This window comes from Gekko japonicus, unplaced genomic scaffold (assembly GCF_001447785.1).
Source record: "Gekko japonicus isolate JY-2015 unplaced genomic scaffold, Gekko_japonicus_V1.1 scaffold72, whole genome shotgun sequence".
NCBI lineage: Eukaryota > Metazoa > Chordata > Lepidosauria > Squamata > Gekkonidae > Gekko > Gekko japonicus.
This window is the reverse complement of record NW_015168046.1, coordinates 714,065-735,901: the sequence shown is the minus strand read 5'-3', so window position 1 is coordinate 735,901 and position 21,837 is coordinate 714,065. Positions and strand designations below refer to the sequence as shown.

The 21,837-nt window shown below is 41.3% G+C and overlaps 1 protein-coding gene across 1 annotated transcript in view; it reads left to right on the top strand.

The window, feature by feature from the left end:
• LOC107113041 (uncharacterized protein K02A2.6-like) overlaps positions 1-21,492 on the top strand; it is an 80,024-nt gene extending 58,532 nt beyond the window's left edge. Inside the window, exons 2-3 of the mRNA XM_015414276.1 lie at positions 4,256-4,346; positions 21,095-21,492. Coding sequence (XP_015269762.1) covers positions 4,256-4,346; positions 21,095-21,492 — 489 coding nt within the window. The remainder of the gene's footprint in view (positions 1-4,255; positions 4,347-21,094) is intronic.
• Positions 21,493-21,837: the final 345 nt, after the last annotated feature.

Here is a 21,837-nt window from a genome sequence, read left to right as displayed (position 1 = left end):
AGAATTTGGAGTCAACCCGAAAGGACCCTTTCGCTTCTTGCATGCTTTGGGGTGGGATACTTTGCTGGCATGTTCATTTTTCTGTGTTTGTTTACTATCTATAGTTGTTGAAATAGAAATGTACTGTGTTGGCAAGCTGACACAGCGTCTTGCTGGTCACCTTGCCAGGTAAACTTTGAATACTGAGCTTTTAATAAAAAGATAAAGAAGAGACCCTTTGCTTGGTGTGTCTCAGCCAGCGCTCAGCGTTTCCCAAACTTACATCTTTCGCCTTTGGTGAGGAGGCAACACTCAGAGGACACGGACCAGAGGGGGGGGGACGACACATTTTTCTCACAACAATAGGTGCTGGTTGTTTCCATGGCAGGCGCCCATGCAGATAGGCACATGCAGTGGAGTGCAAAAACAGCCGCTAACAGCCCACCAGGGGCGGGCCAGCAATGCAAACGCTCCCTTGCGCTTCCTCCACAGTATCCTCCCGCTTCAGTTGCTGCAGTGTGAACGGCCGTTCTGGGTCTGTTCTGGGTCTTCTTTGATGCGACACCCTAGCACTGCAAACTGCCAGTCTGAACGCGGCCATAATGTAGCAACCACAGCATTTATACCATGTACTGCTTCAATGTAGATTTCTATGAAGCAAAAACAAGGTTTCTTTATCAACTCATATGCTCACTGAGAATCTTTAGACAACAGTTTGGCCGCCGCAGCCCAAGCAGAGGCTTGGCCTTGCCTGTGGCAGAATAGGGTGGGAAGGAAAGCAGAACTGGTTAGCACTTTCAGTCAGTTCCGGTTGGGGACCAGGGGGTCATCAGGAACGGCCCCAGGGCTGTAGTGCTTAGGGCTAGGAATGGTGACCACCTCAGGGAGCCTCTTGGGTAAGCTCCTCCCTGAGGCTGTAGGGTTTCAGGGGTAGGTGCTCCTGGGGGGTGACCTGTGTGCTGGGCTGCCGGTCGCGGGCCAGAGTAGGGCCCTAGACTGGGGCTAGTGACTTGCCCATACATCTAGGCAAGGAGGTTGCTGGAGTGACACCTGCCTGACCTGTTCTGCTCTCACTTAGTTCCCTTGCTGTTGATTTATTATGCAAAATAAATAGTTAATAAAGTGGTCCTTGTTTGAATTCCAAACAGTTGTCTGTCTCATTATTTCCAGCTCAGGGGGCAAATCATATATCTTCTTTTTATGGTGTATAGAAAATTGTGAGCTGTCCTTTGGTAACTTGAAACTTGGACCTCCAAGCCATCAAATATTTTCCTCTTCCTATTCTGCCTTGATTCTTGTGCTATTTCTGAGCTGAGTTCAACCTGGATCTACTAATCTCATTCCCAGCAGCGTATCTAGCCCATTTTGTGCTGCTATTTTTATCAGTTCAAAAACACAGTTAATAACTTTTCTCAAGGAAGGGAATTTATTTTCAAACTGTTTTTTCCAGTTGTTCCCTTGGGGGTTTTTTTGCAATGTGCAGTGAAGCAGTGTGGCTTGTAATAAAACAATAAAAGGCATCAAGTGGTAGTGGGGATACGGGTCCAGTAAAGCTTGAGAAAAGATACTCTGAAGAAGTAAGCAATGACTCACAAAAGCTCACACTCTGCCACAAATTTTTGCTAGTCTTTAAGGTGCTACTGGACTCTTGCTCTTTTCTATTGCTACTACGAACATGGCTACCCATCTTGATCTATCTCCAGTGCAGCTTGAGAAGAAGTTTTCCAAGTACACCTGAAAAATGTCTTTCCAATCCTACTCATTTCTGAATTGCTCTACTTGGACAGCACAGTAGCAACTGAAGTAATAGCCAACTATATAGAAGAAACACTGGTGATTGGAGCTCCTTAGCAAAGCTACTTTTTAAAGCAGTTCCAGCTCCAAATATTTATCTTGAAAACCCAGCAGCACACCCTAAAGAGAGTTACATTCTTCTAAGCGCATTAAAACCAACGGGCTTAGGCTGTTTCTGCACTGGGTTTTATGCTTCTTCACCCAAAGAGAGATTAACACTTGGAATTCACTGCCACAGGAAGTGGTGGCGGCTACAAGCATGGACGGCTTCAAAAGGGAATTAGATAGGCATATGGAGCAGAGGTCTATCAGTGGCTATTAGCCCCAAGGTATAGATAGGGGCTCTGGGGCAAGTGATGCTCGGTCTTCTTGGTGCTTGGGGGGGGCAACAGTGGGAGGGCTTCTAATGTCCTGGCCCCACTGGTGGACCTCCTGATGGCACTGGTATTTCTGGCCACTGTGTGATACAGAGTGTTGGACTGGATGGGCCTTTGGCCTGATCCAACATTGGCGTCTCTTATGTTCTTATGTTCTTATCAGTGTTTGCTCTCCTCACAGCCGTCATGCGTCATGGCATTTTTTACATTCCACATTGCCTCCCTCTTTTGAGTTGCCCTATATTTTTATTTCTGCATCACCTCCAGTGTTTGCTCTCCATTATCATTGGGTTATTTTTCAATTCTACATTGTTCAGCTGTCAGTTCAGCTCCCCCTGCTGTTTCTGCAGGGTATCTGAGTGCTGGTTTTTTGGCAAACTTTAACCACGCTGGGGTAATGCAGTGTAGAATCAATCCTTTGAAGTATTCATCCCCACCCCTTTTCTGGCCCCCTTGAAAGCTACTCCTCACCCCACCCCTTTTCCAGCCCCCTCAGACCAGACGCCATTCCTCCACCCACCCGCTTCTGCATCCTCCCGGAGAAGTAACAGGAGTCCTTTGTTGTGCTAAGTTGCACATGAAGGGAAGGTATTGCATGGGCGGGGAACATGCTTTGAACTGGTTTTGGTTCTAGATGCATTGTGCATTATTCACATAATTTGTGATTCCTGGGAGAGGGGGAAATCCAGAGGTGCAGAATTGCAAGCACTTAATTCAGAATAAAGGCAAACAGAATTGGTTACTGAGAAATGGTGGGGTAAATATGCATGCAGAAAAGGCCTTGGAAGGCTGTAATTCTAGTTGTAATTGATAATGAATGTGACATACTAAGGTATATTTAGTAGGAATTACTCCCAGGAAAGTGTTCTTAGGATTGCACTGTAAGTCTAGAGAAAATATAATTAGCCTAACTTTGAACTAATATTGGAACTAAGTCACCACAGGACATTCTTTATGGGGATTACTGCTGTCATTTACCTTCAGTTGTTTTACTTTACCAAGGGTGAAGACTTATCTTACCTATTTTCTTCACTGTTGTAACAGGTATATAGTAGACAAGAAGAAAAAAAGCAGTGCATCCATCACAATTATATAGAAATAGTCGGAACTCACAAGGATTTGCAGGGGAGCATCTCATTTCCCCTCTCTCACTATTTCCTCTTTACTGTCCCTGAAAGCCCCTTTCCCTTTCCTTAAATCCTCTATAGCTTCTCTCCTTTTCTTCTTTCTTTTATAATATTTATTACAGGTTTTCCCCATCAGCAAAAGCAAAATAAAAGGTATATACAACTTATACAATCGAGAGATTTTAAAAATAGGGTCTTAATATTTCAAAGTATCTTACTATAATTTTCCAATAGGACTTCAATAGTTACATTCAGTAATTGCACTTTTAGATAAAACAACATATTCTTAAACAAAGCTAGTATATAGATTCCTTGGAATTTCTTTATAGCATGATAAAAAAGTTAATATGGGTTGCCAGGTGTTTTCAAAAGTAATTACAGCTCTAGAAGAGGGTGGATTCATAATATTAAAGGCCATCTTAGTCTGCACATATTGCTCCCAAATCTTTTTACACCACAGATCCCAGGTAGGAGACAAAGACACCTCCCAAAGCGAGACAGTAGAAGATTTGGCTGCCGAAAGCAACATCATTAAAATACATTGTTCTATATAAGAATAGTGGTCTCCCACCAACTCCAAACCTAGTAATAAGCATTCAGGCATAAAATATACAGAATATCCAGTAATTAATTTATGTTATCGAGAACCATCTTCCAAAAAGTTTGTAGAACCGGACAGAGGAGCCAACAATGTATATAGGACCCCTCCACCCCACATTTTCTCCAACACATAGGACTCAATTGAGAATTTGAATATGCAAGTGTTTTGGGGGTCAGGTACCACCTTGATATAATTTTAAAAGATTGATATCATATTACAATTGTCGAGGATTGGAATGTTATTGAATTCCAAATATTATTCCAATCCTCATCTTGAAGTGGGGTGCCTCAGTCCTTTTGCCACATTCTTTGGTAAGGTTAGGGTGTTGATAAATCTAGTCCATCAAATAATCAAAATCAATCCTTTATGTTTTCCAGAGTGTCATTGGAGAATGTGCTCCAAGCTCATCAAAGGCTGCTGCAAAATTCGCTGAATATCAATCTGAGAGCACATGTGTCATAGTTGAAGGTAAGTATACCACTTCATCGTACCATGTAACTTATTTTTAGAGAGGTCTTGTTCAATAACTGTTTACCATCTGTAAGATCTTTTTCCAACTACAGAGATCAGTTCCTTCTTTGAGTTGCCAGCTCCAGGTTGGGAAATTCCTGGAGATTTGAGGGGGGAGCCTTGGGGAGGTGAAGCTTGGGGAGAGAAGCAACCTCAGAAGAGTATAATGCCATAGAGTCCATCCTCCAAAACAGCCATTTTCTCCAGGGGAACTGATCTCTGTCATCTGAAGAACAGTTGTAATTCCAGGTGATCTCCAGCCCTCACTTTGAAGTTAGTAACCCTAGTTCCCCTTTCTCATTAGCAACCCCTATATCCTCTCCCTTTCCCCTGCCTCAGTGTCTTCTTCTCAGCCATTCACCAACCTACCTTTTATCTTTAGTGATGTTCAGTCACACAGTTGAGTCCGACTCTCCACAACCCCATGGACCACATCACGCCAGGCCCTCTTGTTTTCCATCATGCTTTAGAGCCTGCTTAATTTCATGTTCATTGCATCGATAACACTATCTATCTCATCCTTTGCCATCCCCGTCTTCTTTTACCTTCAGTCTTTCCTAGCATCAGGGTCTCCTCCAGTGAGTGCTCCCTTCTCATTTGGTAGCCAAAGTATTTGAGCTTTAGCTTCAGTCTCTGGCCTTCCAGGGAACAGTTAGAGTTGATTTCTTTTAGGATTGACTGATTCAATCTGCTTGCAGTCCAAGGGACTCTTAAGAGTCTTCACCAGCACCATAATTTGAAAGCATCTATTCTTCGGCGCTTGGCCTTCCTTATGGTCCAACTCTCACAGCCATACATGACTACTGGGAATACCATTGCTTTGACCATACGGACTTTAGTTGGCAGGGTGATGTCTCTACTTTTTATTATGCTGTCTAGGTTTGCCATAGCTTTCCTCCCAAGGAGCAGGTGTCTTTTAATTTCATAGCTGCAGTCTGTCAGCTAACACTGCCATAGCTTGAAATGTGTGGGGGGTGGAGGCCTGGGGCTTGCTCATCTCCCTCCTTTCCTCCCTTCTCCACTGCAGCCACTTATCTCAGCAGGTGTCCTTGGAGTGGCGGTGTCTCCTAGCCCTCCTTTTCCCACTGGAAAGCTAAGGGCCCTGCTTTAGCCCACGCTGCAGGGTGCCTGCTTATTGGCTTGGTAGCATCAGGGGGTCTCCTCTGAAGGGGATATATCCTCTGGGGTTCATGCCTTCCCCTCCATTCCTGACACAAGAGTTTAAGGTGTCTCATGTACTTTCTCCATAAATAAACTGAATCTACTGAAGATCCTGGTGTTGAGTGTGATTGACTGGGAACTCTGACACAGTCACCATCTGCAGTGATCTTGGATCCCAGGAACATGAAGTCTGTCACTTCTTCCATGACTTCCCCTTCTGTTTTCCAAGGAGTGATGGTGCCGGATGCCATGGTCTTAGTTTTCTTAATGTTGAGTTTCAAGCCAACTTTTGCGCTCTCCTCTTTCATTCTCAGCAAGAGGCTTTTGAGGTCTTTTTCACTTTCTGCCATTAGAGTGGTACCGTCTGCATATCTGAGATGGTTGATGTTTTTTCCCGGCAATCTTAATTCTGGTTTGTGATTCATCCAGGCTGGCATTTCGCATGATGTACTCTGCATATAAATTAAATAAGCAAGGGGACAATATACATCCTTGTCGTACTCCTTTTCCTATGCTAAACCAATCAATTGTTCCATATCCAGTTCTAACTGTCGCTTCTTGACCCTTATACAGGTTTCTCAAGAGACATGTGAGGTGGTGTGGTACTCCCATCTCTTTAAGGACCTGCCATAGTTTGTTGTGATCCACACAATCAAAGGCTTTAGCATAGTCAGTGAAGCTAGAGGTAGATATTTTTTTGGTACTCTCTTGCTTTCTTCATAATCCAGTGAATGTTGGCAATTTGATCTCTAGTTCCTCTACCTCTTCGAAACCCAGCTTGTACTTCTGGAAGTTCTCTATCCACATACTACTGAAGCCTAGCTTGTAGGATCTTGAGCCTGAGCTTGCTAGCGTGTGAAATGAGTACAATTGTGCAATAGTTTGAACATTCCTTGGCATTGCCCTTCTTTGGGATTGGAATATAAACTGACCTTTTCCAGTCCTGTGGCCACTGTTGCATTTTCCAAATTTGCTGCACTTTTTGAGTGCAGCACTTTAACAGCATCATCCTTTAAGACTTTTATCTGCCTCCCACCTTTAACTATATATATTATTTATTAATTTATACCCCACCTTTCTCCACAGTGGGGACCAAAGCTGCTTATGGCCCCGGTCACACAGGCCGGATATCGCAGGGGGGAGGCGTGGCTGTTTGCCCCGGAGCAAACTACCGTGCGGCCGCCGGATCAAACGTCCCGCCGACGTCCTGTGGTTTGGGGGGAGGTGCCGATCATACATCAATCCTGCGGTGTGGGAAAGAAGCGGCACGGCGGGGGTTGTGGGAGTTTTTAACCGAACTGTGCGCATGCGCCGTTGGGTGCTTGTGCACATCCCGTGGAGACTTGAAAAAAACTTTTTGCGGCGGGACATGGGCAGGCACCGTATGCCACAAGCTACCAATGTGATCAGACACCCACCCTTGCCCCGCGGTTCCCAGAAACTAGTACCTCCGAGGTACTCGTTTTTTATGACACATCTTCGGCGGGAAGCCTCGGGTTCACCATGGGAGTTCTATGCTTCCCAGATGTTGTAGTTTGATCGCACCCAGAAAATCCGCCTATCTTCCATCTCTGTAGCGTGGCTAATGCTTCGTGTGACCACAGCCTATATTACTCCACTCTACTCCTTTTTATTTGCACAATAACCTTGTGAGGTAGGTTAGGCTGCAAGTATGTGACTGGTCCAAAATCACCCAGTGAGCTTCCACAGCAAAATAGGGTTTCAAACCTGGGTCTCCCAGACCCAGTCTGAAGCTCTAACTGCAATACCACACTTACTTTCATATGGTGGCTGCTGTTGGACAGTAGCAAGCAGCCAGGCCTAGTTGAGTTATGCAAATTGAATTTCTAGGCCTAGGGTTGCCAACCTCCAGGTGATCTCCCAGAATTACAACTGCTTTCCAGACAACAGACCTCAGGTAAGAGTTCTGTCTTGCTTCGATAGAATCAGCACCAAAAGAGTTTTATAATCCCTCTTTCTCCACCCATGAACCAGGTCAAGCTGAGCAAAAGAAATTTTTCCTGAAGTCTTCAGGTAATTTTTCTTGTAGTCTTTCTAGCACTTAATTCCTCCAAATCTCTGTCCCCTGCTAGATATCACCTATCTAGCTAGTGGTGTTTGACCATCTCATTGTTTCTAGACAGACTGCTTGACATTTCTAAAAGGGTGGATGAGGTAAGGCTGGAAAGCAATTGAATTGACTTCCCCCCTCCTGCCTGATCTCTGCCAAGAGAGAGAAAAAGTTTAAAACTCAGAGTGAAGGTTTTGCTCAGTTCAGACCTCCAAAGAAAAATGCATTTCTTCACAATCACTGTCAAATGTATTTATTTATTTATTTTATTTATACCCCACCTTTCTTTCCAGTGAAGACCCAAAGTGGCTTACATTGTTCTATTCTCCTCCATTTTATCCTTACAACAACCCTGTGGGGCAGGTTAGACTGAAATGTGTGACTGGATTAAGGCCACCCAGAAAGCTTTCATGCCAGAGTGAGAATTCAAACCTGGGCCTTCCAAATCCTGGCCTGATATTAACCACTATACATGCCATGTGGATGACCAGGTGTACATTTTTAAGGTCCCCCTTACATCCATGCCATTTTCCTTTCCTCAACCAAAGACCTGGGGGAAATATATTTTGTTTTAAGATCAGTAATTACTGGATTGTTTTCATTGTAAAATGGGTTAGAGACTGGGAATTCGAAGTACCTTATAGATCATGGCAATAGATCATTAAAGCATTATAATGCTCTAAGTATCTAGAAATTACTGTTTTCAAAAGGCCAGAAAAAGCACTTTGGTTACATGAGATGAGACGTGGGGGGCAAATGTTGGGTATGGGGTAGTGAGGCAAGAAAAATGTGGGGAACACTGCCACATGGATGCTCTGTTGCTGCTGTGAATGCCTCAACATTCACAACAGCAGCAGCAGCTACACAGCTCAGAACTTTCATCATGTGATGCTTCCAGATAACCTGAATTTCAAATCATACTTTTGTTTTCTTTGAACTATGTGCCTTTTAAAAGTGAAGCTGTTTGCAGATCAGTCATCTGACAAAGCAGCATAATCATGTGAAACAGAAGATCCAAACAGCTCAACGTATCATCATCTCATTGTTTTTTACTTGTGAGAAAGACATGAGCTGAATGAGGGAATGCTCACCACACCACTGTTTGCTGGGGAAAGCGGAAGGGATGGATTGCAGGGGCATGATTAAAAAATTACTACCATCTCTTAAAAAGCATCTTCCCAGGTAGAATTTCATGCATACACTAGAATTTGAACAGTCGCCCATCATCATTTGCTTATGTGAACTGAGACTAACTATACTTCTATTAGCAGATTGTTTGATGGCTTAGCAAATATATATCAAATAGCTGGTGATGGTTAACATTTATATTGCAGATTTCAAGAGAATAAAGTGAGCGCTTTGTATACATTATGTCAGTAAAAATAGTCCTGTACATTTGTCCAGGGTTGTTATCTGGCCTCAGCTTCATGGCATTCCAGTTTGCAGTGGGCATGATAGTAGCTTTGACCTATGATGCCTTATATGATGTGGAACCAGGGTATCTTAACCATTGCTTGTTCTTCACATGAATCTTCCAGTCAGATAAGATCTGTGTAGGGAGAGCTTTCACAGGTCTGAGGGGTAGCAACTGGGGATGGGGGAGGTGGTTGGCATTCTGACTATGGAATTCCATTTTCTCTGGCATCTACTTTATCATTACTTAGGTGTTGGTGGAGTCCACTCTGTTCAGCCATGCTTTCAAGAATATATAATTTAAACGGTTGTTTTATTGTGTTTTGTAGCTGGATAGTTGTAAGCTATCTTGGGTGTTTGTTTTTAGAAAGACGTGATAGAAGTACCTGGACAAAACAATCAAATTGATAGTTCTGTATATGACTTCAGAAATAGACTTCACTCAAATGCCTCTTTAATATTTGCATCTACAGAATGAATCCTTTTAAAATGGCTTTCCTCATCTCCAAAATAAAGCCATTAGTACTAAAATAGTAGCAAGAAGAATCTTGGATATTCTTCTGTGAACAAGTATGGGCTATAAAATATATGCGTGTAGTGTGGCCATTATGTCTGCCTGTATAAAATATCTTATATCATAAGCACAGCATGTTTTAAGTGGTATTGATTGGTCCAGAGATATAAATGTTAAAATATGTGCATTAAGGTTGGCTGCACTGTTTTGATGTTGAGGGAAATCTCTGATTTAATTTTGTTATTTTAAGGAGAGTTTTTTCAGAACACTAAAATCCTGTTCCTCACCTGAGAGCCCACAGGAATTTAGAAGGCCAATGGCATGCATCTATGTGTACTGCTCATTGTGTGACCTTATTTTTCAGGTGTGGCCTTTCTGTTCTCAAAAGGCGTAAATTATGGTGGAGTAAGAAATCTTGAGCAATTAATAGCTAACTGAAATAGCTGTCAGATTCAGGGTAGTTTTTTTTAAACTTGAGACTGAGGGTGCAATTGTAAGAACACTTTTCTGAGAGTAAGATGCTCAAAAAGCAAGCATAAGCAATTCAACTTCTTAGTAAGCTTGTTCCCTGCGTTCCCAGATTTCAAAGGCAAAGTATAGAAGTCCTCCTTCAGGGCTGTATATAAAGTTAAGCAACAAACATTTTAATAAACAGACAAGGCAATCTCCCTGCATGTAAAAAGCAAGTTTTAATACATATCAAGCAATATAACCTTTATCGTATTATAAAAGTCAAAAGTTAGACAGAACCACCCATACTGTTCAGATATTGACAACATTCACTTGCCCATGTACAGAAGAATGAAAACACAAGGCTAATGTCGATTAAAACTAGAGTCAACTTTTATTAATAGATGATCTTCAGTAATAAAATCCTTCCTTAATCCTCAATGTGTGTTGCCTTGAAACTGAGCTCAGGCGATTGCCCCCCCAGACGGAAGAAATAGTCAGACAACAAGGTTGGATGAAATAAGGCCACTTTATTAAATTATTAACTTCTTAACTTAACGGCAAAGGGCAACCATGGAAAACAGCGATGAGGCCGGGCCTGGCGTCGCTTCGACTCCCATCCTCAGCCCTATGAAGCAAGACACCGGGGCCCCCCGGGTTGGAGCCAACCATAAGTCGCTTGCAATCCCAGCCGAGCCAAAAATTGGGATGCGCCCTCAGGAGCCCTCAAGCACCCCCGCATGGCCAGTGCTGAGTCTCCGTCGTGACCATCCCCATAGGCGGTCTGCAAGCTTCACCCAGGCCGCACGGCTACAAGGCTGGTCGAGCAGACCCCTTTACCCCCACCCGGGGTTATTAAGTGGTGCTTGCGGCCGCTGAACTGTATTTTTTAACCTAATTCTGCCCTAACAAAGTGACGAACTAGTCCCTAGGCACCATCCCAGACCAATTCCTCAATCCACTGACCGCAGTGCAGGGTAGGCGAAAAAGACTCCATCTCAATAGCCAATGCGAGAATGGAACCAAAAAATTCCTACCCGGTTCCCCGTAAACAGGGCAACCAGCCTATGCTCACACTACATACAGGGCAGGTGGGTGGGCCGAGCACGAGGCGAGCAACTGGCTGGGGGGAGAGCAGAGCAAGCCTATTAAGGCTGCCAGGCTCCGCTCCCCCTGTTGGAGCAGAAGCTCCACCGCAGCCTGCCTGCTACTCCTCCTCACGAGGAGGCAAACGCGGCCCCCACAAGGCACGCTTGGGCTGTCTCGTGCGGGGCCGGATTATGTCTTGTTACTTTAAACAGCCCAGCCTGGTTTGAAGCTCAGCTGCCTCAATTTTTGCTGTATGCATATCAACAAGTGCCTAGAGGCAATGAACACTATGACATGCCCCAAAGTTGTTTGGCTTAGAATTTAATGTTACTGTCATGCTCTGCTCTTTCCCATTCCTGCCTACATTTCCCCCCATATAAATGTCAGGTTCCCAGTGTGGATCCTGTTTCCTGCTGCTGCTGTGGTGGCCAGTAGGAGGGGGAAAATTGGCATTGGCATCACATCCTGGGAAAACCTGGAAGTCTGCTCTAGGAATCTCTGAAATCTATTACCATAAACTTTCTGGAGATCCCTGCAGCAGAGTGATGGGATTTCTGTTGCCCCCCATTCCCTGTCTCCAGATTCTCAGTGGTTGCTACCCCAGGAATCCTGAAAGTGGCAAAAGTTACTTGAAACAGCTGCCAGTGTCCTGGCCCCACTGGTGGACCTCCTGATGGCACTGGTATTTCTGGCCACTGTGTGATACAGAGTGTTGGACTGGATGGGCCTTTGGCCTGATCCAACATTGGCATCTCTTATGTTCTTATGTTAACTCATTTTTACAGGCCAGTGTATTTTTCTACCCAAGGATGGCAAAGCAGTTGGGGAGAGGTGAGTTTGATTGCAAAAAAGGGCCTGCAGGAAAAGATGAATTTAAGTGATGAAATCAGCAAATTTGAAATCGGATTTACTGAACAGAAAATCATGCTTCAAAATTTACAGGGCACAAATTTTTAAAATTAGGGTTAACTAGCAAATGACCAGTACCAGATAAGCACTGAATTATCTCTAAGCCACCTTACTGCACACATAGATGGTACACAATATAACTTTGGTTCAACAGCTGAGTTATTTTTACTTAAGGCTAGATTCGCATAACCTCAAGTTCACACATCTCTGTTAAACCTCTTTGGCATCTGGACAATCCATTCAGCAATCAACTTTCAAAGCAATGACAGTTTACATTAATTTTCATGATCCCATACAGAAACAGCACCTAGATAAACATTTCTTAGATTTTTTTAAAGTTCGAGAGCATTTATTGGGGCCTGTTCTATACTGTACAAAAGTAAAGCTGACACTTCGTTTTCCAGAGCCTTTTTTTCCTACTTATCTATAATAAAAAAAACCCCAACCTTCTCAGGATTATTTTAATCACCAAACTGCTGATGTCTACTTTAAAGAGAACTTCCTTGGCTTATTTTCTTAAAGTGTTTTCTTTAAGTATCTTGTGACGTCTTTGCCCTTGACTCATCCATTTACATAAAGCATAAAATTTGTCTGCTTGGGAGATACTCTTGCTTAACTTCAGAATTACTGCTATTTCTATGGCTGACAACTTTTATGATCTTCTTTCCCAAACAAATACTCCATCTAAGCAGTTTGTGCTGGCTACAGAAAGCCTCAATGCAAGACCAAGTTTCAACCAGAACTTTCTTCAGCATCTTAATCCATAGTGAATTTATCTGGCTGTTACATGTATAAAAAGATGACCATTGTTAATAGGCAACATAGACTAACATTTCACATAATGGCACATTTTATCACTGACTTGGACACAATGGAAAGCCATATTTATAATCACAACTAGCAAGAATTCTGGGATTCTGTAGTATAGCAAACGTATCAATTATGTTTCAAGACTAAGAGGAAGATTATGTTTAGTGACCACTGAGGAGTGTTATTTATCATTAATCATTTAAAATAGTTTGTTGAATTGATTCTGAGGTAATAAGGCAGCTATTTCAAGTAACGTGTGCTACCAGCAGCCTCTCCCATTTCCCTCCTTTTCAGAGGCCAAGAAAGAAAGGGGATCATGCCAATTTATACTTCCAACTGCCAGCGGTGCAAATGAGAATTTTAGTTGCACATAAAACAGAAACATGTTATTCTATCTGCCCACTGTCTAGGAGAGAGCACTGGGTAGGATAAGGATACCAGCACTATCCCTGAGAATGCAAATCCAATATGGTGAGGAAAAGAAATTACTGGTGAAAATGTGTTTCCTATTTAAATGAATAAAGAACAAAATGAAATGAATGTGACCAGAATAAAAATTCTCTGTACATCTCTCTCTAATTAAATGAAACTACAATCCTGGCTGAAGACACAGAACCTGGTGGGCCACACCCTAGCTCAGTCCTATAGTCCTATAGTCACTCATAGCATGTGAAGATCTTGTAACAGTATAATTAATTTTGTTGCAAATTAAGCAGATATTGAATTCTGTTGAGAAGCACATCCAAATGTATTGACTCAAGTGGCAAGTATTGATTTATGCCAAAGTGGAGATTAATATTTACCTCAAGGGCCAATACATTTTGATGTCTGCTGCAATGCGAAGTCAATATATGTTTTGTTACTACATTCTGAGTATGTTCAAAGAGAAATCTCTAGGATCACCATTTTGACAATGAAGAGCTTAAGACAGGTTTCTTCATCCCCTTAGCTATGAATTGAAGCTGGAAATATAGAAACAGGGATATTATTTCTATGAAATTGACATTGTGAAATGGACATTTTAACATAATTTTGTAATTCTTCACTTCAGTTTTCTTTAAATTTGGATTCTAGCCACAGAGCAGATATTTAACTGCATCTCACAGATTGCTATGTATAATAGGTAACATACCTAAATTTTCCATTCAAATAATTGGTATTTAAATTAGTTTAGCTTTGAGTGATTATGACCAATATAAGGAAAATTAAAATATCACACTTACATGTTGATATTGCTATCTTCTATATCCAAAGTTTTAATTCACCAAGCAGAAATTGTTATTTTTTCTAAATCAAAGTTGAATGAAAGACAATATAGAAAGTGCATCATAGTTTTTAAAAATGGAAAGAAACCAGCATAAATCAAAGATGTAGCATGGTGTAATGACTACTGTGTCGGATTAAGCTCTGAGAAACCAAGGTTCAAATCCTTATCTGCCATGTAATTTACCAGGTGACCTTGGGCCAAACACATAGTCAACTTTACTTCCCAAGGTTATTGTTAGGATAAATCCAAGATGGAAGAGCTGTGCATGCTACCCTGAACTCTCTGAAGAAGCAGACTAAAAAAATCTAAATAAATAAATATAAACAATTTTTGTTGATTGTATTAACTCACTAAGTGTAATCAGTCTAGAGTCCCTGTGAAAAAAGTGAACTATAAATAATGTAAATAAAATAAACAAATTAACAAAAATAACAGAAATAAACACATCTTTAATCAATTTTAATAAAATAAACACATTTTTTTCCAGATTTCAACACTGGATTTTATAACCTCCCCTGATAGGAAAAAACCTATACTTACAGCTAGTTTTGCCTTTTCCTAATTGCTATGCAAAGATAAAATCGGCCAGGCATTTATGAAGGAACGACTTCATTTGGCAATAATATGAATATCTTTATGATTTCCACAAATAAATATTAAGAGCATACTTCTAGACTACATTCTAAGATTATATTGGTATTTCAGCTTTCTTCAAGAAACTGCTCTAGCAATCTGTGTTTTAAAAAACCAAGGAAGCACAGTGTGAAGAGCCAGCTGCTGTGGAACTTGAAATATAACATATTCCACGCTGTTTGCTTAAAGGGGCCTGGAGGCCACAGTGGAACACAGCCTCAAAATAGCTTACACAGGAATCTTTTCACAGAGCTCCAGGGGACTTTTAAAAACCACACCCTTAATATTGTTGGGTGAAGGCATTAAGTCATTTTATGATCAGTTTGTTTTCAATTGCCCATGAATTTGCCATATACATTTAGAGAGAAAGACAAGTATAGACAAGAAACACTGTAGACCATGAACATTTTTATTCCTTACAATACAGACAATGCTTACCATTGAAACATTTGAATTCTTGGAGCTGTGAACTATTTGAAATGGTTGATACGGGCTTCATGTGACTGGGCTGGCAAAAGTGCAACAGTTCTTAATGTGGTTTCTGCCTTATAATAGTGCTATGTTCACCCCTCGGAGGGGGGGAATCACATGAGACAGCAATTGACAACTAACATCATCATATTGATACGATCCACTTCCAGCTAAAAGATTTCTCTACTTCATACATTATTTTATCAGTGTGGAACAGAGTCTCAGGGAAGCTGACATCATGTGGCATGAGTATCATGAGCACTGGCCCTCTGCTATTTAACTCCTTCTCTTTCCCCCTGTATGAATGAACTGCCTGTGGAGATGAATCATCCCCTAGTATTCTGCATAGAAGAAGGCAGTTTGGGAAACACTTATGTAAAAAGAGTTAAAGAACAAGTAAGAGCATTATTGAGGTCTTTGTTCCAGCACCCCATCTGTGCTGAAGACACGAGGCAACAGAAAAATGTGTTCTAGTTTTTGTTTATTTAAAGTTATTTAATTCAATTAAATGGCTAATCCATGTCACTGTTTGTTTCAGTTATTTCAATCAACTGATGATTTTTGAGGGTCTGCCTTTTGGAAAGATCCACCCTGGCTCATCTAGTGCACAGCTAAATGTACAGAAAGGTGTACATCCCTCCTTCATCCCTCTCCCCTGGCGTGCTGTAAGGCTCCTATCAGGTTCAACAGATGCTGCTCAGCACCAAGGGTGCTCCTTCGCAGCACAACCAGCTGCAAGGCACGTGACGGCCTGTTCTGGACACCCTCCCCATCACCAGATGTCTCAGGGTGATTCATCCCATCCTATTCCTGCCAACTAGTTGTGGCCTAACCAGTTTACAACCAGCCCTATTTAATGAGGGGGAAACCCTGTCCACAAAGACAACATGGAGCAAGCAAAAAAGGAGGTAGGGGAAAGGCTTTGCGATTAGCCAGTCTGGTGAAATCACAAAAATTCCTGCTTGGCCCTAAATATATTGACCAGCTAGTCCTGTGCTGCCCATAGGGAGGGTAGGGTGGGTCAGTTGCAGCACAAATGCTGTAGGTGCGTAGGTACGACTGAAAGTGAAAGTATTAGTAAATAATGAACTGACTTATAATATATGAATTGAAAAAGGGACAAGATAAGGTTGTCCAATATCTCCATTGCTGTTTATACTAACTTTGGAAGTTCTGACAAGAGCTATTAGGAAAGATTCCCTTAATAAAGTGACATCAATAAGAGGAAATATATATATAAATTACAGGAAAAATATATATAAATTATGGAAAACAAGAGGGACCCGCAACAAAATGTTGCATAGTATGTTGTGGCCCTACCGTAGTCTTTGTTGCAGGAAGTCCTCGCAAGGAACTTGTGGGGAGGGGAATCCCCCTACCTTTGCCCCCCTCCCCCCTTTATTGTCAAAGTACCCTCTTTCTTACTGCACGCACCCCTTATCTACTAATCTTCCCTCATGTCCCCTTCTCCTCTCACCCCTTCCATGTCAGCTTTCCTCCCTATCCCATTCTCCAGCAATCCTTTCTTACCTCCTTTCTCCTCTCACCCCTTGTATGTCTCACTCTCTCTTACCCCAGCCCTTCTCAATGTCCTTTGCCCCCCACCCCCTCTCAGTCTGCCCCTCTCTTTCTCTCCACTATTTCTCTACCCCAAATCTCCTCTTCCTCTTTCTCTTTCTCTCCCCCTCCCTCAGACAATCTCCAATTCTTTTCTTTCTCTCCCCCCAACAGACAATTCCCTATTCTTTCTCCGTCTCCCTCTCACAGAACCCCACTTCTTTCTTTTTCTCTCCTTTTGCTGCTGCAGGTCAGCAAATGTCCCCAATCTGGTTGCAGGAGGGAGGGGGGCTGATGATGCAGGCTTCACCTCCTTGTGCTTCAACTAACGTCTGGCTGTGGCTGCCCTCCCTCCCCGGGGGGGCCACTGGCTGCCTTTACTCATCAGTCCAGTGCACAAACCTGTTGGCTGAAGCTATAGTCTTCATTGCCAGCAGTCCTGGCAGGGGCTGTCCCAGCAGCGAGGTGCAGAGCTATTGCGGTGGCGGCTCCCCTAGTGGCTCCAACAGCTTTCCCCGTGCCTCAGTAAGTCCATTCTCTGTGCTTGTGCAGAGTCAGCAGTTTTACTTTTGAGGGGACTTAAGTATCCCCGTATACTTTTAAAAATATTTTAGATTTTTCTGCAAACATGGGGACTGCTCCAAGTTTGCTGGATGATCTGTTTACCCTCTATGTGACCCAGATCCATGGAAATAAGCATCCACATGCAGAGCGGACCTTGGCTATTAGATATATAGATGGTGGGAATGAAAATAAACTCTTTGATGAAATAAAAAATATGGTAGTTATGAATTATCAATTGTGAATTATCAATTTATGAATTATCAATTATGAAAAATATGACATTGAAACAAAGACTTGAAACAGCAGAGTTGACTGGATTTTAACTGGAGAAGAAAGTCAAATATTTGGGTATTAATATTACAGCAAAATGTAGTTCCCTGATGAATGATAATTATAAAAAAGTGTTGCAAGACATTTAAAAGGATTTAGAGAAATGGAAAAATGTGCAAGTATCACTAATGGGTAGAATAGCAATGAATATTTTACCACATATGATGTTTTTATTTCCAACGTTACCAATATACATTAAACAAAAAAAATTATGAATTGAATAAACTGACACAGCATTTTATTAAATTTAATTAAAGAATTAAATTGAAAGCCTTACAAGATGTGAAAGATAATGCTGGATTTGGAGAACCAGACTGGAAGAATTATTATAGAGCAGCAAGTTTAGTCTGGCTGAAAGAATGGATTCTGCTTGAAGATCATTGGCTGCTGGCTCTAGACAGACATGATTGAAAACTGGGATGGCACCAGTGTTCCCTCTAAGCTGAGTTAGTGTGAGCTAGCTCACAGTTTTTTAGTGCCCGGCTAACACATTCTTGTCTCAGCTCAGGAAGGATGGCTCCAGAGCAAACTAATTTATGCAGTAGCCAAATTGCTTGCTCACAACTTTAAAGCCAGTAGCTCACAAAGTAGAAGTTTTGCTGACAAGACTCCACAGCTTAGAGGGAACATTGGATGGCACTCCTTTTTATGGTATGGGAAAGCTTATGGACATAAATATTTTAAAAAATCATATGATAAGAAGATCATTATCGACAATGTGGGAAAAGATTAATCCACTGATATACACTAAAATTCCCAGATGGGTGTCTCCAGAAGCTTTTTCTCAACCAACTTTGACCTCAAAACAAATAGCTATTAGATATGCAGATTTATTAGATTATGAAAATAATTTAAAATCTCAGGAAGAATTGAAGAAAAATGAAATAAACTTAGACTGGTGGACTAGAATGCAAGTTGAATCTAGATATAGTAAGGATAGACAGATGGATTTTATTCAGAACAATGTGCATTTGAAAAATTATTATGTACTTCAAGAGAGAAACTTATTAAGAAAATGCATGGTATGTTGATGCAATTGAAAATGCAGGACGAAATAGTTAAAGAATGTATGGTTAGATGGATGCAAAATGTGGGTCATAACATCAATCTGTCACAGTGGAGTAAAATATGGAAAGTAAATGTTAGTAACTTGTTACATCAATGAAAACTCATATAAAATGTTTTATAGATGGCATCTAACCCCATATTGGTTGGCTAAAAGGTATACAAATTTGAGTAATATATATTAGAAATGTAACAACCATATTGGGTCATATTACCATATACGGTGGACATGTAAAAAGGTTCATACATTTTGGATAGAAGTGCATACTTTCTTACAGTCAATCGTGAATATCACAATATCTTTTAAGCCAGAAATATTTTTGTTAAAACTGTTTACCAGATGAGTTAGATAAGAATCATAGATATTTCATTGTACATGTTATAACTGCTGCCAAAATCTTATTTGCAATGGCATGGAGAACACCAAAGATTCCAATGCTACATGAGTTGATATTGAAGATTATGGAATGTGCTGAAATGGATAAGTTGACAAACATATTAAAAGGAAAAATGGAAGAAGAATTTATGAGACCTTGGAGGACATTTTATGACTGGTTAAAACTCAAGTACTGAGAGAATATGATTAAGTGAAAAATAATAAGAATGATTGATGAAATAGTTGTGAAATTGTAATGAGAAGATATGCATGCAAAATGCTAAATTGGAATTTTGTATATTTCTGTCTATTTTCTTTCCTCCCTTCTTTTCCCCTTTCCCCATTTCTTTATATAAACTAATAAAATTCTTTTTTAAAAAATAAACAAATTGTTATTATGCAGCCACTTATGTGAGAATGTGAATGGGGAAGGGCATTTGAATACACCTTAGCATGCCCATTCCAGACAGTATCTTCAGGGATGTTTCAAACTTCTCAAAAATACAACTGACATTGGAAATTACTACCCTGATTATTTATGCATGTGTTAAGTCCCTCACTGTATCACCTTGATGCTTTGTTATGAGTTTGAATTGGATGCCTCATAGCTGCAGAGGTAGCTGCTTCTACAGGCTTTCATGCATATATAGTTGTGTATGCTAAAAATCATGCTTTGGTAATCAAGCTATATTTTTAACACAAGTATTGCAGCTTGCAATAGTTTTTAAGTTATACTGTCAAAGGGTGACATTTTGAATATTATCAGTGAAGGCATGGATACTTTTGGGTCATTAAAGTTACCTAATTTTAGAGCATAGATCAGGTTGTCCTCTTAGCTTGCACTTAAATTACCTAAAATGGAGGAGGCCCCAACCCAGATGGTCCAGGCTAGCCTGATCTTGTCAGATCTCAGAAGTTAAGAAGTGTCAGCCCTGGTTAGTACTTGGATGGGAGACTATCAAGGAAGTCCAGGATTATTGTGCAGAGGAGGCACTGGCAAACTATCTCTCTTCCCTTGAAACCCCTACTGATTCACCATAAATGGGCTGGTACTTGATGACACTTACCACCACCACCACAGTGGATCAGGGGTGGGAGAAATCCTTGAATTTCCATGAGACAGTGCAAGGAACACAAATGTGCATTGGATCAGTTTGCCTGCCTTTACCATTAAGAAACACCAAATCAGGAACTTCCGGGTTACGGAGCAGCAGAACGGACACTTTCTCTGCGAGCTCCTGAGAAATGCCGACTCTTTGTGGTTCTTAGGGGGACCTTCAGGGGGTTCTTGAAGTCCCACCAACTCTTTTGGAGGGAGGGTCGGCTGCAGGGGACTTTACCTGGCTCCCCGCGAATGGTGGTGAGTGGCTGGCAGCTCAAGGTTGTCCCGAAGCTGAATCACAAAGGTGCGCAGTCATGGAGCCATGACTGTGAAGCTGTTTACACCTGACCAAGAGAGCCTAACGCCTCACCTCCCACATCGGTGAAGAGATTGTGAGTACATCTAAAAAGCAACAGTAAAGAGCCTTGAGATATTTTGAACAAACCCCTTCTTAAGAGCCAGAAAGACAAGGAAAGGAGGAGTGATATTTCCCCTCCTCTCCTCAAAGTAAATGGCTGGTAAGCGTTGTGGATTAGGTAAATGCCTTTCCCCGTTTGTTAGGGCTGCTTTGGAACTTAGATAATGCCAAGGTCAACTGCTGGAGGATGGAAGGAGTTTTGTCTTTGCTTTGATTATAATAGGCTAGGGCTTGGGAAGCGAATTAGTGTTTATGTTTAAGACCGTTTGTTCCCAGGGGTTTTGGGCGCCTGTTTCACCTGCTTTCCCGCACGCGGGAAAAGGACCCATTGGACACGGCCTGGTTTGAATTTGGTTATTATCTTGTACCCCAGAGGTAGTCTCCATTCTTAACAATCCTTGTGTACCTGTTTTCACCATCGCTTTAATAAATGCTACTTTGCTACAAACGTGGATTTATTTGAATGCCTAGGGAATCAGACAATGATGTAAACTTAACTTCTCTAGAGGAACCTACAAGTAACAGGGACAAACTGCTACACCAAATCCTTAAAGATAAAGAACCAAATTGTGAGCAAGAAGATGCTTTATCAAGACAGAACCAGGTGTTCTTCAAAAAAACTTTTATAGCAAGAAAGGAAGTTAAACTGTCTAGAGAAGTAGGACCTTCAAAAGTGAAGAGATTGTCATGTATAGAAACATTTAAACTGGTGAAAACAAAGTTTTTCCAGGACGAAAAATGGGTAAAAATCAGACAATCAAGCGTTGTACCAAGCCAAATATTCCCCAATGTAAAGCAAACTCATGAAGTCTATAAAGGGAAAAGACACAGAGACAAGAATCTATCTAAGATGACTACTGCTCCATCCCAGAATGGAAAAAAGAAAATATGCAACCAAACATGAACTTAGGTTCAACACTGTTAATTGCAAACCAAACTTATATGGTCTACAAGGGGAAAAGACACAAAGACAACATTTTACTGATGAGAAGATATTTGACAAAAAAGAAGGAAACTAAGATTTATATACATAGTGACTTATATACATAATGCTATTAAGAAATTTCAACGTCTCTCCTTACATGATGGGCTTGTTAAAGTAAAAGCGCACTTAAATAGAATGATTTAGCGTTCATTCAACTGCAATTAAATAAAAGGACTTCTATTGGTAGGAAACTGAACTGAGTCAGGTGATAGAGTACGGGTATTGAGTAAAAGTGGGGGAAAGGAAAATAATGCTAGAATGTCT